Here is a 17055-nt window from a genome sequence, read left to right as displayed (position 1 = left end):
TTTGGCCATAAATAATTATACCTTATGGATCTGCGGTTACTTTGCCTCTCTTTCAATGTTTAATCGACCCTTTCTTTGTTCAAGGCTCTCTGAGAGCGATCTTAGGCTCAAGTGAGTACATCTTAGTCATTTGTTGATCATGACAGACGAATCTTACGATCTGTAGAAGAATCTTTTTCTCTTCGAGACAAAATTCTTTCTCTAGCATTTGATAATCCAATTTCCCTTCTCTTCTTCGTGTTAATCAATACATTGCAAGCGCATTCTTTTTGCATTTCCTATATATTCTACCTATACTTGTACTACGCCTTCTTTGAGACATAGTCCATTTGTGTATCGAAAAGCAAAAAAATATAAAATAATTGTTAATACTTATACCGTGAAGCTACGCATTTTTACTTTAACTTGTATTATATAACCTTAAATCAATTATTTGTCTTTTTATTAAGTAGGTAATTATTGTTTGAAAACCTAACCATTTTTATTTATTTAGCAGGAAAAAAACTTTCAATCAAATAAAAACACCCATTTACAGAAAAAGTAATGTATGCATACCTACTGCAACATAATTTGGGTTATGTTACCTTGCTACCAACATTATGTAATTTTTTATTACTAGATAAATTATTATACCTACTAAAACAACTGTAGTCAGGAATTAAATTGTTAAAGATAACATTTTTTTCTTTACTATGTTACAACATAATAACAATAACTGCTTAATTTGAGTATCTGAAAGTATAGTAAGGTAGTAAATATACTAGTCGGTTTTACGTTACTTCGGTTAAAGATGAGTTAATCTTGGATTTCATTATTATACTTTGCAATGAAGTGTGGTATGATGCCAGCTCGACCAATTAGAGCACTGGCGCAGTTCTCTGCGCATAAGTCGCGCAAACCAAAAACACGCGGGCTTTTAAACATAATACCTATTTACGAAAATATTGTTCAAAATTATTTACTTAAAGAGTAATTTGACCTACTCTTTACATATGTCATTGCATTGATACTTTATTATCTAAGTAGCTTCTGATATGCTAATAAACATGTAAACTTTAATAGAGAAAAATGGTTATGTGGGTTATTGTTTGGAGATAGTTACAGGGACTTCTTTGTACATCTTTTAGAAATGTACAATCCCGTAGTACATTATTTGTTATAAGTAATAATAATAATAATACATTTATTTTCTCAAACAAGCATTATACGAGTTACAAAGTTACAAGAGTTAAGTTATGACGTTTAATCAGTATTAACAATGAAAGCTTCTGAAAAGAATATTAATTTTAGCACTATACAATTTTTTCTACTTCCTATGATTAAAATATCATTTATCATACCTATAAACCTATCCTACTTCATAAAGAAGCCGACAGGATCGAAATACGTTGACTCGTTTACAAAATATCAATGTACAAACAGACCAACACAAAAGCTTCTTTAATTTATACCATGTGCACTTTTCAAGAATAATACTAACAAACGTAACTAACTAAAAGTATTACTACAGAATTTTTTAACACTGGAATAATTGTTTGAACTGCCTTGATTCCTAAAAATAATTAAGATAAGCTTAACAAAGTCTTTGTTGAAGTCAATGGCTAAATTAGTCCACAACTCAACAGACAAGGACTCACTCAAGCTAGAGAAGTTCGAAGATGAAAGAGTTATTTTAAAGGCACTTCGAAAATGCTTCTGCTTCATTTTAGGCCTACAAAACTTTGGAATGCCACTCGGTTACAAAATAAAAACCTCCCATAAAAAAATAATGGTAGCTATTAATCTTGATCGTATGTGCTCAAGGTTGAGCAGTGGTTGCGCCGTAAATTCCTTTAGTACCCAGTCATCACCTTTCTGTCTTTTAAGAGATCCCATTTCCTCCCAAAAATGTATCTCGGCAGGGCTATAAAATAAATCACAGAGTTAACCTTTAAAATGTTAGGCGTATATTTACGGGAAGATAGATCCTTCCAAGGCCTACGTTGTGCGACTTCCTCATGTGTTGCTGTCACGCTGAGCTGGTTCCTTTGGTCAAGGGCACACAAAATATCAATATTTATTTTATGACATTTTATATGAAGAAAATTTATTTTGTAATATCATCAAATTCAATTGTCGTTTGAATAAACATAAGTTATTAACATGATGTCACTTTCATCCGATATAAAAAAGTATTTATTACTTTATCTTCACCTGCTAAGTTAACAAAGCAATATTCCCAAAAATCAGGATATACGACTATTCTCTAAAGACAGATTTCATTGTAGTCTTTAATCTTAGACTATCAATATATTCTTCAATTTGAAATTAGTTACTAGACAAATATTTAAATGCAGACCGGACGCCTTTCTGACAATCGTATGTTAATTTGCTGATTAAGCGAGGAAGATTTGGGGGTTAAAGTTTAGATATATTATACATTTTATGGGGTAAGAAATACTTTGATGAGGCAGATGTTAGTAGCAAATTACAGGGTTCCCATCGGACCGTGAAAATAGGTATTACGCTGTGAATTTCGCTTACCATAAAAACCCCTTTAATAAGCCGTAAATTTCGTTTATAAACCGTATCTACAATTACGTCGTCAGTGGACAGTGAACAATCGCTGTTACATGGTAAAAGTTATTACGTCATCAAATGGATGAACTGGGAAGTTTGACTGATGCCTTTATCTATGAGATATCACCGATTATGTAGTTTAAAACATGAGGGAAAGGAAGAGCTTGTGGGTGATGACGTTTCCCGTTTCCGTCCGAAATCACACAGCCGCACCCCTAGGTGGTGTGGTTTGGTTTACACATAACACGAAAGGCAAGAACAGAAATTGAATTGTTGTATTAGTGTAGTCTTATGAACACCTTACTTATTAAACCCCTTAATTATAGAAACGGTTGATATGGGTTTTTTAGCTAAATAAAGGAGCAGAAAATAGTAATTGTGTGGAACAGTTTGCCTAATCCCACTGTTATATTTTATTGCCCATGTATTTGAAGTTTAATGTTTCTTATTTCCCAGTTCGGGTTCAGGATCCCAATCCAGACGAATGTGCTCAAGGTGGTATAATTCGTAATTCGAATTCATAAAAAGTTGCTACATTATTGTTTTGATTTTCTTGTAAGGTTATAATGAAAAACTACTACACACAGATGTGTGTGTCTACAAAAGGTTGTACCATGTTGTATCATACCTCAAATGTCTTCACTACTGTCAATCATCATAGGCGTAATAACGGAACGGCCCCTCCCCGCTGAAGGCTATAAATAACTCCTCTCATAAATTGGCGTCGTCTATCACTAAGTCATTATGGATCACATAATTCCTCATATTTGTTTACTTAATCTATTAAATAATTAATCAAAACTGCTATATCTCATAACACATTTCAGGCCAGAAATGATACTTCAACAAATTATTAACTAGGTTCATACAAAATTCAAACACTTGATTGCTGAAATATAAATATAACCTGTTTTGAATTGTTTTTAAAAGTCTAGTATCAAACAAACCACAAATATTATGTTGTTTATAGCCTCAGGGCCTGCTATGAAGTGTTTAAATTTACTTGATTTAAGTACTTCAGTGGTATAAAATGGCATTATTTTATATTTTCTTCCACAAGACCTCTCTCGTCGATATTTAAGTGGCCAAACCACACCTAAACGAATTTTCTGGCTACGTTTCTGAATCGCTGTGAAGCCTAAAACTAGAAAAGCAGCTAAACCGTTTAAAGTAAAGTTTGTCTGTCTATCTGTCTGTCGCCAGACATGAGATTAAAAGCTCTAGCGTTCGTAATTATATGTTTTTGTTCTCTAAATTTGTTAAATTGTGTCTCATATAAATCTACAACTTGAGTTCGTTATTCAACTCAATGGACCCATGAAAACATGCTCCACTATAACAACTACATTCGATAACTATCATATGAAGTGTCTTGATAGTAAAGCAATATAAACCAAATATTATGACGTTGTGATTCTACAGATTCATAAGAAGAACCAGCATTTAAGCTTATGTGACCAGAGAGAACGAAGCCCTTATGGATGGAGACAGTAAATCGAGTGACTGGTCTGGATTATTGGACGAATATTACCTGAATTGTGTATGAATATTGTATAACTTATGTGTTAACTAGGGTTTATAATTGTTGTAAATAATTGACAATACCCGCGTGTATTGGTGGTTCACACAGACACACACTACGACAGCAAAGAAATCAACGTGCGCATGCGCCAACTTTTACAACAGCTGATATAGCTAAATATGATTTATTCTTTTCCGTACGTCTTCCACGTGTTACATTGTCGGTGTGCTTAATGTGTATATATTTGCTAATTAATAAACATTAACTTGATTATTAATCCTCTGACTATTTATTTACAACAATAATAAATACAGAGCCAAGGGAGGAGAACCCTTAAGGTGAAGAAATTTTCAACAACACTGTCCTACAAGCTTTGTTAGGAAAGAGTGTTTTACTAAACTTGACATACTACTTTGTTGGTCGCTCCCAAAGTCATGATCACGTAAGGCCAAGAGGGGTGAAAACCTAGGATGAAGTGGTAAATAAAGCGACTGGTCTGGATGTCAAAAACACTGAATGTAGGAAAAATACTCTGTATGAAAAATAAATGTAAGCTTTTATATGAAACTCAGTCGTGGGCAAGCCAGAAGTTTAACCCGAAGTCTTATGGCTAATCCTTTTTTTTAGTTTATAATCGACAATAAAGGTTATATGATTATTTTACATTTGTCATCGTTAGGCCACAAAATTGGTAATTTTTGGAACAATTCTATAAAAGTAATGTAGCCTATGTAAATATCTGCAGTCTAAAATTATCTGCTCGATTTGAAATCTTCTGCTCGGTATGCAGGGATTAATATCAAAGTTTGCCTATCATTTAGTCTTTGTCCGTATTTTCGAAAACTTTCATACTATAGTTTAATGTAAAGCTTAACGATGCAATCCAGTTTCATTAAATTGGATTTATTCAATGGTTCTTGATATTAAAGTGAGTTTTGACTTAAATTTATGTACTAATGTATAAATTAACCGAGAAATAAATATTCGATTACGCTAAAAACTTTAAAAAGGGAAGAAAAGTAGATAACTTTAGTCTAGATAATTTCTTCTATTTGAGGGATTTTATGAACTTGAATGGATAAATTCATAAATCACAAAAGAGGTAACAATCACTAAAAAGGTTTGGCTAAAAGCCTCACGAAGAAAAATGTATCTAGCACTGTTCTAGCCTTGTTTATAAAGCCATCTCAATAAAACAAATATTTTTAGCTAAAACTAAAGGGATTACTTCAGTAAATTATGATCGGACATTGCGAATCTCTAGGATAGAAGCAGTGATTTTATTCACAATAAAAAGACGCTAAGGAAACCCGTACTACACTGAATCAAATATGGTCTTCATAGCAGCTTCCGGAGTAACAATATATTCAGGATACGTGTATGGGATCACCAAAAGCTGAGATTCGATGGTAAAGCCATCAAGAGAATATAGTGGGCACAACCATGCCGTCTTGGAAGAAGATCAGGGTCAATTTCAGCCTCCAACGTGAAAAGGAGGTTTCTTCTTCACATTTACGGCCACCTGACACCAAACGTCAAACCATCCGATGGATAGATTTTATGTCTTAGAAGTCCACGGGATACTACCTCACACCGCACACGTCCATCCAACGGCAGTCTCCAACGAACTACCGGGGTAGTATCTATTGGAGTGATACCAAGCACTTGAGAAGTTAAAAACTTCCACTTGGATGCCTGCAAAAGCCACTCGTCTAGAGTTTCCATATAATGTTCATCCGCTGGACATTCCTTCAGGCGAGCTATCTTCACAGAACATCCAACCTGTCCGCCCAGTGGTCGGTAAACGTGCAGTGTGAGGCGGTCCTTGGGCTTGCTAAAACCTTTATCTAAGAGAGTCCCAGCCTCGTCCTTCCACCAATCATTCTCCGCATATAACTAGAGCTATCGACCAAAATTATCCTTTTCACTCAATATCACAAATGATATTTATTAATGTGCTTTTGAAAATCGGAGCGACAACACCTGCCCTTTCTGTACTCAAGTAAGTATAATTATAATAAATGTATTCTACTGGCAAGTATAATCCAGCCAGAAGAGAACCCACTTAGCGTGCACCCGAATAGAGAGCTTTCTTTTAGATATCATCATCAAAATACATTCTAAAACACAATCAGTACTGAAAGAGTAAGGCCCTTCTTGTGTAAATTGTGTAATGAATTTTATGCAGCAATTATTTTTATTGAAAATATAAAATGTTTACACAAAAAAAGCATCAAATTATATACAAAGTTTCTCAGTAAATTACACTACCTAATAGATTTCAATATTTCGTGAGATATTTTAAACTTGGTATTACGAAATGCCTTGTGAGCAAATATCTCAAATATATGTTAAACATCATTATTGTAATTAAGGCCATGTGCGGTCATGACTATATATGACTATACAATGTGTTGGCAACGACAAACACATGGAATAAATAAATTTATTGTTATATTTTATTTTTAAGTAAGTTACCAACACATGTAACAAATTTATTCTTATGAATTGATTGTTTTCTTAAAAGCCTATCCTGTAGTTCGTTTTTATATAAAACTTAATGGCAAAGAAGGAGCCAATTTTTACGATGAATTGCTTATAAACCGAATTCACTATGATCTAATGACACTTAAAAAGAAGTTATTCTATACATAAATGTTATTGTTGTCCCAGACACCTGTGATGACTAATTTATATCAAAAGTGGAATTAACCACAATATTAACACGGAAATGTCACAAGTTGGTTAAGAAATAAGAAACTTTCTCACAAAAGAATTTTTACTCAAAAATGTAATATTGATATTTATAATTAGTTGTAATAATATACAGTTAAACCATGATTTTTACATTTACATCTTATGTTATATTATTTCATTATGTCACTATATATGTCACTTGTTTTTTACTACCAATCAGGAACAAAATAAATGTACACCTTATGTTTTATGTATCACATATCATATCACATAATCACATATATATTCACATTACATAATTAACATAAAAATTACTAGTGTATATATATATATATATATATATATATATATATATATATTATATACTATAATCATTTAACAAATAAACATTTAAATTGAATTTTATTTAGCTTTATATTGTATATTTACTAACCCTTACAAAATGATAATTTGTGTATTAGTATTTTGGTTATTTTGTGTTTTAGTATTATTTTTTATACATAGTACAAAGCTAGCCATTCTGATTTTCATAATCCATTCCAGTAATATTATACCTGAATGATTTGAGTTTATTAGCGCCGAATAGTGGAAACGTCCTTCAGATTTAAACGGTTCCCTAGCACCACATGATTCGCTACTCACCGACAGGACCGAACATTATTCTGTAGTATCGGACGGCTACAGTAACAATATTCAGATCTTGTGGACGTTGTGTCACTTATCAGAGTTTTTAGAACTATTACTAAAACCGCCGGAGAATTCGGTGCTAAGGGATTTGAATAAATATTCAGTATTTTAAAAAGGAAGCTTTGTCCTCTAAATAAATTCTAAACATTCCAAATACGGCTGGACGTGTTATCCAGTTACGTTGCGTCCAACTAAAATTTAAAATAAAATAGCATTTTCTCGTTTACGACATATATAAATGTACTTCATGCTGAAACCGTCTCCATAATTTTATAGTACTACAAATTTAATTTATACACACAGTTAAAAGTATTTTACTTGATATAGGATTAGTGATTACTGATTAATCAGGGTGTAAACTGCAGTTATCTATAGCAAACAGCAAAGCCCATCACTAATTGCAGGAAAATCACCCCTTCCATCCCGTAAAAACCGGTACTAAGGGCATGGTGCATCCCTTCTGTACAAGACCTATGAGAAGATCCTGCCACAAGACATCTATTTCCATGCTCGAAAAAATTAAACAGGTAATTTTTTATGACGAATCTCTCATCCATAAAACTTGATACAAGAATAGTTACTTTAATGGAGGTAATGTAAGATGTCTTTGTAAACTAACGATTGGCATAATACAGTTGGCAGTGTAGACTATATGTACGAGTTAATATTTTTACAGGCTTATTTTATGTTTCTTACTATTTCTGGCTTAAAAACAGTACAAGCTACTAACAAACAAGTGTTTCGCCCGCATAGGCTAATGTGATCTTGTTTGGAGAAATAGCTTAATGTGCTAGTCACGAGTTAACCACAAAAAATAAAGTTTGGAAAGTACACGCATACATGATTTTGTTATAAAACATTGAATATTCACATTCGTTTGAGCAACATTACTAACATGAAACCTACGTTACAATCTTTGACTTATAACTGGCATCTCTGTTGCTTGGTTTTCAGGAACTTCTTTGGACTTCATTTTACCTGAAACAAAATTACATATGATAATATTCCGAATAAATTATTTCCAAAATTAGTAAAAATTTTAAAAGAAAAAAAAAAGAGTTTAAAACTTTTTTTAATACACTTGATTTTTTAATACTAAATTATGAATAGTTAAACACTGTCTATTTGTACATAATTTAGTTCAAGCTATTAATAGAATGTGACTTAATTATATCAAGTTTTCCTTCATTTACAAGATCCTTCTTTTTCAATTAATTACGTAAATCATGAACACACCTTCAAAACAACAAGCGGCAATGTTACCACAAGGAGCCTCCACTGTGAGGAAGAGCACGGCGCCTGCCAAGTAACTGAGAGTGAAGTCGGCAACAATATGGAACCACTAAAAACATTAAACACCTCATTTTATTTAGTTATTGTTAATAATATAAGTTAAATTACTAAAACGGATTTATTTTTTATTACGAGTAGTCACCTTTAAAAATATTCGCAAAAACCCAAAGATCTATATTAAAAGGTCTTACGAAAATACAAAATTTTAACTGGAAACAACTATTAAAGTAAATATACATTTTTAATGCAAGAGAGAGTGCTAGATGGAATTATGAGTGTATATTGCTTATACACAGTCATAAACAGTTATACACTTTAAAAATATGTTTAATTGCGTATTAATCATATATTTGAAATAAGACATCTCCCATCATTTTACGACGAAACATCAGGTCTCGAATTTTTTAGGCTTAACATTCTTCTAATGAGATAGTATTCAATGTCGATTCACTGCATCCTGCTCTTAACAAACAATGTATTAACAATTTTAGACCCATACATATGTCATCAACCTTTTATATTCAGAAAAATAATTTTAATGCCATATACTCAAAAATGCATTTCCTTAAATAATAATACGACTCTTAAAATATGGGTTGATTACAACTTCGCTAGCTAATCGTAAACCTTATAAAACAATCTACATATCCAATTTTATAAAACCTTATTTATATTATTATTATTAAGCCCAAACTAGTTTTTATATGTGTTTCACTGTGCTTCACTTCAAACATGATTTCTTTCCATCTTGTTGTAGTTTAGCTTGTTACCGTATTACAAAACTCCTTAACGCCTGACTTTGTAACGTCGCTAGCTCAGAGTGCGGCCCTTAATTAAAATCTACCTGATCCATGTTAACTACTACCCTTTACACTCGCATTTCTACCTATTCGGCTACTGGAAAAAAATATCTCGGCGAAACTATAGGCCTACAGTTACGTCAATTGTAATTCACAACTTCATTGACAAATTACCAACAACAAAAATTGGTCCTGTCAAGCGAGGAGATTGTACTTACATAATTCATAGCGATGAGTGTGCCGGGAACCCTTTGGGAGTAGGTCTCTATCGACTGAATCAGTACATGGGTCAGGAACGCTCCATAAGTGAGTCGGGTGAACGGGATCAGAATGTTCCAAGAGAGGAACTGGTTCAGGTAACCTATGAACATTTCGTTTGCAGTAAGACTGTAATGGATGATCTCAGAATACAGACTGGAACAGTTCATCACTTGACTTCTAGCTGTGGTAACCTGACTAGCTGGGACGCTAACTGCTCAGCTACCTGGAACTAACAGTATATCTGGAGTAAAAGGAAAATCGTACTCCATAAATGCGAGGATTGCTTGAAAGATAAAATTTAATTTTGTAAAAGGGATGCACAATGACACAATGGATTCATATGACAATGGATAAAAAATATTGTTGGTTAGTAGTATAACTGATCTGAACATTTCGTAGAAAAATATTTTTTTAATGTTAAGAGTGTATTTTAATTTATTGTATATTTAGTTTTTAATTCGGTTAATACATATTTGTTATTCAACTAAGGAATTCACGCACTATATGTCTATCTTCAACTTAAGAAAACAGTAAGATCAAATGCTCGTTATATATATTGTTTTTTTATTTTTTTTTTTTTTTTTTTTCAAAGAGAGTTCAAACTTTATTTCTTATAAAATTATTCAGTTCAATACTATATTGTATATGTAATACTCAATTACATATTCTGCTTGCTCATTGTATGAGATGGATAAAACCTCCCTTTAAGGGGTAGGGGTAAAATTTACTCCGACATATTGTGAAGTTTCTTACAAAATTCAAACCAGCGGATCAAAAACCTTCAGAAACGTCAATTCTGAAAATGTTCCCAAATAAAAGCCAATTTTAAAAGTTTGGCCCATTTATGAACGGTGAAGCTGTGAAAGTTGTACATATAAAATAGGTTAGTGATAACTATATATTGAAGAGGGTAAAACGGAAACTCACCACCGTGGCCGAGGATGCAGGCCAAGATGATCCAGGCGAACCCTGCTATAAACAAGTGTCTGTGGAACACCATGTAGGGGATGTCCACCCACCGCTTAGGGACATACTCAGGGTTCTGGAGCACTATTATAAAGAATACACTGAAGACGATGAAGAATATAGACAAAAGCCATCCTGCCCAAACCTTGGCCTAGAAAAAAGCAGTCATTTACAATGGGAAACACTTATTCTTATCCTTCTTTATTTCTTATTACTTATTTCTTTATTTCCAAAGGCTGATCCAGTATATACTTATATATAATACGAGATTTATAGCAAAAAATATTTATAATAAATAGAAAGATAAATTAAAAACGATGGAATGATATTAGTTCATAGTATTACATGTAAAAAGACTTTTGGTCTCCATAGTAAATACTGATTTATTGATAACAGTATCTAACTATACTATAAAATAAATATTCACAATAAATATTCATAACTTAATATAACAAATGAATCAATTTAAAATTTAATAACAACAAAGTTATAGTCAATATTGTGTGTGTGTGTGTGTGTGTGTGTGTGTGTGTGTGTGTGTGTGTGTGTGTGTGTGTGTGTGTGTGTGTGTGTGTGTGTGTGTGTGTGTGTGTGTGTGTGTGTGTGAGAGAGAGAGAGAGAGAGAGAGAGAGAGAGAGAGAGCGCGCGCGTGTGTGTTTATGACCATAAATATCTAAGTAACAAAAAATAACAAAGTTGTGAAAATTCATGTTAGAGTGTAATTTTTTTCATTCTTGCTGACGATTAGCAAGACTCAGCAAAACGGAACATGGTATCTATAACTCACGATAGTGTCTAGAGCTCATTAAGCGCGTGTAGCGCGACGCGGCATCGTGACCGGATCTCTTTTTCTTTATCTCCGGTACTCTTACGTGCTGTTCCCTTCGTTTCAGCTTGAAGTGTGCTTAGTCCCAGACTCATCCATGTTAAGGAAGAAGCTCTATGTAACAACTGTTCATGCAGTACGTTTACTAATATTATTATCATCACTGTTTCTGATGACTGATGTTACTCACTCTGGACAGCTTTAGTACGAGTTCCCCTTGTTTGACCTTGAAGAAGACGTAGCCCAGAGCCATTCCTACGAGGAAAGAAGTCGCTCTCCAGTGTGTCACTATGTACTCCTTCGCGAACGTGTCCTCGGACCGTCTGTCACTGGAAATCAGAACAGGTTTTACTCTCGTGATCGAATCCAAGGTCGATCTATCAGCTTCATTAGAGTAGACAAAAAACTTATAACAATGTACCCGAGCAAGAGAAGGAAATAACCTACAAAAATAAAAGCTTGCCTAATTTGAATATTTATAATATAATAATATTTATGTTATTTATATTACAAAAGAGTACGGTAAAACTTTATGTAAACGTATAAGAATATCTCATGTAATGATTACATTATGAAGGGGTATACTATTACAGTTCAAACTAGTACATATCAGTCTCCTAACATGGCATCTGATGTAGTCTAGTGTTTCTGGACTTTCTCTCTGAGGGTAAGCGAACCCTATCACTTGAGAGGCTGGAAGATTCTAATTCTGCCTCTTTTATTGTGTAGACAAATGTCATTCCGCATGATATATCGTAAACGAACGAATATTAATGTAACAACATGGAATTCAACAATGGCAACGTGAAAATCTTAGAATAAATAAATTTTTAAATAAACTTAATAAATCTATATGACATTTTAACTCGTGACAGAGTAACACATGTAGCTAGAAACTTGACATTTCTACTTACAGCCTGAGCGAAGCCTATAACATACGCAGACGTGGCGTTATCTTACCTTGTTAATAATACACTGCTGTAATACAATAATAGTCTGCTTGTGAATGGCAAATCTTCACGATGTTACAAATAATAGAACTGTAAGTTGATATTTTATTTGTAGTATTACAAGTAAAAGGAAGAATATATCTACCTTACAATGACGTGATTAAGGTGATTTTAAAGCAGTAATACGGTAGCAGTAATTTTACTGGCCCAATTAGGTTAATTATACTTTAACTAAATATTTAGGTACTGTAGGTAATTGTTATCCATTAATACATAATGTTATCTGGAGAGAAAAGCATAAAATATAATTACCTTATTATTATGTTTTATGTTTTGCATCTATTTGGAAATTGAATATATAATTTACAGTGAACAAATAAGGTGTATATAAATTATGTACAATATATAATTCAGTATTGTCAATTGAAATAAGATTTCACTGATTTGTCCACCCCGGCCAAACATGGTGAGGGAATGTTGCCATAAAATCCTTGCATAAATGATCATATATATGTGGGCTGTTTTCATGACCAATTTGTATAATTTAGAATACCTGTATGTATTTATGTATTAGACAATTAAGGTCTAAACCGTTTTAAGTTTCTGCAACTCCCAGTCGATTGGTTACAAATAGTACCCTCCTCCAACCTGATACTTCTTCTATTTCGACTTTTCGTTACGAATCATTCTCATTTTTATGAGAAGTATCAAGATATGTATCCAAAGTTATGAACCCCTGTTGCTCCACAGAATAATAATACCAACTCCCCTCTCTCAGAACTTCACGATTAAGGATTAGTCTACTCACAACGTAAAGGCTCCTCCACCCTTGAGATCCTTGGTAATGGCGTTCCAAAGACTTCCGGATGTAGTTATAATCACAAACAGTACTATGAGTAGAAATCCTAATTTCGGTTTCTTATGGAGCGGAATCAGGAGAACAGGAGAGAACACATACAGTTGGAAGTCTGAAGCTAAGAACCAAGACTGCGTCACACACTGAAAAACATGACCTAAAATATAATCACACACAAGACGATGAGTATGAGTCCTAATTTGAGTTTCTTACGGAGAAGGATTAGGAGGACAGGAGAGAACCGATACAGTTGGAAGTCTGAAACTAAGAACCAGGACTGCGTCACACACTGAAAAACATGACCTAAACGATAATAGTCACCTAGCTTGGATTTTAGTCATTTTTTATTCTATTACCAGATTATAAATCATTTTCTGGTATCTTTTGCAGAACTTTAACCTGGAAACTTACACACCAAATGTGCAGGGTTAGCCACTAGACGACGACGGAGCACATGACCTTGATATCGGCATGCGATATCGGAAAAAAACTGTGAACAATAGGTACAATTATAATCTCAGTATATGAACCTAATAATGGCTGTACTCAAGGGTACACACACTCAGAATTTTAAATGGCCATAATTTAAATCTTCTAACATTTTGCGAGAAAAGGGTCAATGTATCAAACAGTAAACCATGTAAATGTCAACATTTTGAAAAATTAATATAACTTACCAGTATTTCAGACTTTCCAGAAAGATGACAATTCACTGGAGACGAGCATGATTAACAGTCTCTGGTCATTAACAATATTAATACTATGAATATTTCAGTTAATTGTACCCAATACAGATTTATTCCTATTTCTATAAACTTCTAAATACTACTAGTTTCACTTCTTCAGGTACCCGTAGCACTAGGCCATTTACAAAGTAAATTCAGCAGTCAACTTACCAATGATTCATTTTTTATAAAATGCTACAAGAAAAACATTTAACAAATTTATTTCAGACCATTTTTTAAATGAATGCCGTTGTAACATATCTGATTTTTATCTTCTGTGGTATTACAACCTCAGTGACCTACTCACCATATTGTACGGATCGTAGTAGTTGTTGATGTAGAGGAGGGTGACCCACCAGTTATAATAACAGCAGGAGTTGACCATATCGTAGAACTTTCGCCACATCGGGCCATTCGAGAAGCGGACACCAATAGTAGCGTAGAGCAACACCATCATGGCAAGAGCTGGCGTCAACCTGTACAAGCGAGAATTTCGAGTACACTGACTGGCAGGTAGGTCTCTGGGAGCTCCGTCAATCTGCACAAGCGAGAATTACGAGTACACTGACTGGCAGGTAGGTCTCTGGGAGTTCCGTCAATCTGCACAAGCGAGAATTGCGAGTACACTGACTGGCAGCTAGGTCTCTGGGAGCTCCGTCAATCTGCACAAGCGAGAATTGCGAGTACACTGACTGGCAGGTAGGTCTCTGGGAGCTCCGTCAATCTGTACAAGCGAGAATTACGAGTACACTGACTGGCAGGTAGGCCTCTGGGAGCTCTTCTTGTTGGTAGCGTCTAACACTATGGCGCAATGACCCGTTTTAACATTTGGCTCCCATTCCATGGACGAGTAAGAGCATGGTTGAATACATGTCAGGCACTGGCTATGTTAGCGCACTATACAACCGCATATACAAGTATAATTCGTGTTAATAAAACAGCAAGTACAGCAGTCGGTTCAAAAGTGGGTTTTTACTGACAAATCGTACTTTATCCTGGGATTAAAGTGCAGCCAGGATATTTCCCCCCGTATTCATTATCTAAAGTTGCTGTCTTGTGTCTTATTCACGCTTGTAAAAGTTAAAATTTTTGTTACCAAACAATGTTAGGATTCTGACTATTGAATTTAGTTAATCTGTATGATTTCAATTGTGTTCCGTCAACAGCCTTCAAATATCTCTTCCAGGACGTAAGGTACTAACCATACAAGAGAACTTATATCCCATATATATTTAAACACTACGCAACCTTTTGTTGAACATACAGCTTTTTTAGTGCTAATTAGATAGATCAAACTTCAACGAAAATTATATGGGAACTTACAATTTTCATACAAAACTCACCTTAAGTATCTATACATGTAGAAGTAGAAAACATTGAACTTGTGACCTTTCTTCATGTATCGTAAATATCCGTAGGCCACCAGTATTCCTGACATGAGGAAAAATATCTCTACAGACAGCTGGGCGTTTTCTATGAGTGCCAAGATGGGGTCGTCAATTCTCTGTAACATTGAAAACTATACACTATCAATTCAACAATCTATGTTTCATTTTATGTATGTCCTGGGATTTATTAAAAAATGCTATACCTACACTAGACAACATCAAGAGCCATATCTACAGCCATACACATAGGATAAGCTATGAGAATACTTAGGGAACATTTCAATTTATTATATTACATCGAAATAATACTTTAATTTAACTGTTGAGTAATAAAAATTCAAATGTATTTGGAAAGATGAACGCCTCTTCATTGAGGAATATGAGAACTGTTGTTCATAGTTATGTTCAGATGTTAAAGTTACATATCTGAGAAAAGTACCTATCAATCATCTGCACAAAACCAGTCATAAATATCGTTACAGACCAGCCATCGCCAATAGCTAACCATTACCGATTGTTAACAATCCAAATTGCTAACGCAATTTATTGATATGAAACGTTAAGATGTGGTTTTCAATTAACTACGTAGTCTATCAGTAAATTGGAGCAGCCAACTCTTCTACAACAGCAAAGTATGTCGTGAGAGAACGATGTTAAAGTATGAAATACCTTGGGAGACTCTAGCCAGTTGACCAACGATCTACATCTGGAAGGGATCACTAAACCCAGATCGTAACGTCTTATGCGGAACGTTTCGTAATATCGTAATGGTGGATTTTATTCGAAAAAATATCTTAATCACTTCGATCAAAAGCCTTGGATAAGTAAATTAACTAGCGTTTTATCACTATTTTCAAGGCTTTCTGTGTTTTATACTTACTAAATAAATAACAGCATTATTTATTGTTCTGCTCTCTCCAAATCCTTAAGTTTTTACAAAATGTTAGTTGCCTGAACAAGAATAATTGCTATGTCATTCTAGTCATGTTGAAAGAATGAATAACAGGGTGCTTAACTATCTGGTTGAAGTGGATCTCTCTTTTTTAGCACTAGCACTACATTTCTAAATTTAAGAGTAATTGGGAAACGCCCTCTTCAACAAATATATTAATAATAATGGCTTCAATAAAAAGGAACTTACTTTAACAACCACGTATAGAGACCATTGTCGATATAAGTTTTCCTATTCCAATTAAATAATGAGAAAATAAATTATAACCCGTAAATACAGCATGATGTGGCTTAAGATTTCTATGATACCGATTCATTGTGTAAAGATACTGTAGAAAACAAGGCCTTAACTTAACAAAAAGAAGGCCCTATTAAGAATTGAATAGAATATCATACTATGGATGACGTCAGAACTACATGATGACAAAATAGTTGTTTCCTACTGGTGGAGGTAATATTAAACTGTCAGAAAGTTTTTATAACTTGGACCATTTTAGTGGCTAACTTACTCGTCCGTCTCCTTACCGGTCTGTCCGCAGGGTATCTTAAGAACGAAAAAATTGAGATGTAGACA

At 33.8% G+C, this 17055-nt stretch overlaps 1 protein-coding gene across 1 annotated transcript in view; it reads right to left on the bottom strand.

The window, feature by feature from the left end:
• Positions 1–6842: 6842 nt before the first annotated feature.
• The window catches only part of LOC124354080 (nose resistant to fluoxetine protein 6-like), a 34485-nt gene continuing 24272 nt past the window's right edge, over positions 6843–17055 (bottom strand). Inside the window, exons 6-13 of the mRNA XM_046804283.1 lie at positions 15486–15646; positions 14450–14618; positions 13370–13560; positions 11802–11940; positions 10747–10936; positions 9777–9919; positions 8702–8807; positions 6843–8443 (exon numbers count right to left, since the gene is read on the bottom strand). Of these exons, the coding sequence (XP_046660239.1) occupies positions 8373–8443; positions 8702–8807; positions 9777–9919; positions 10747–10936; positions 11802–11940; positions 13370–13560; positions 14450–14618; positions 15486–15646 (1170 nt within the window). The 3' untranslated portion in view covers positions 6843–8372. The remainder of the gene's footprint in view (positions 8444–8701; positions 8808–9776; positions 9920–10746; positions 10937–11801; positions 11941–13369; positions 13561–14449; positions 14619–15485; positions 15647–17055) is intronic.

This window comes from Homalodisca vitripennis, chromosome 2, assembly GCF_021130785.1.
Source record: "Homalodisca vitripennis isolate AUS2020 chromosome 2, UT_GWSS_2.1, whole genome shotgun sequence".
In the NCBI taxonomy this organism is placed as follows: domain Eukaryota; kingdom Metazoa; phylum Arthropoda; class Insecta; order Hemiptera; family Cicadellidae; genus Homalodisca; species Homalodisca vitripennis.
This window is presented reverse-complemented; position numbering and strand designations above follow the sequence as displayed.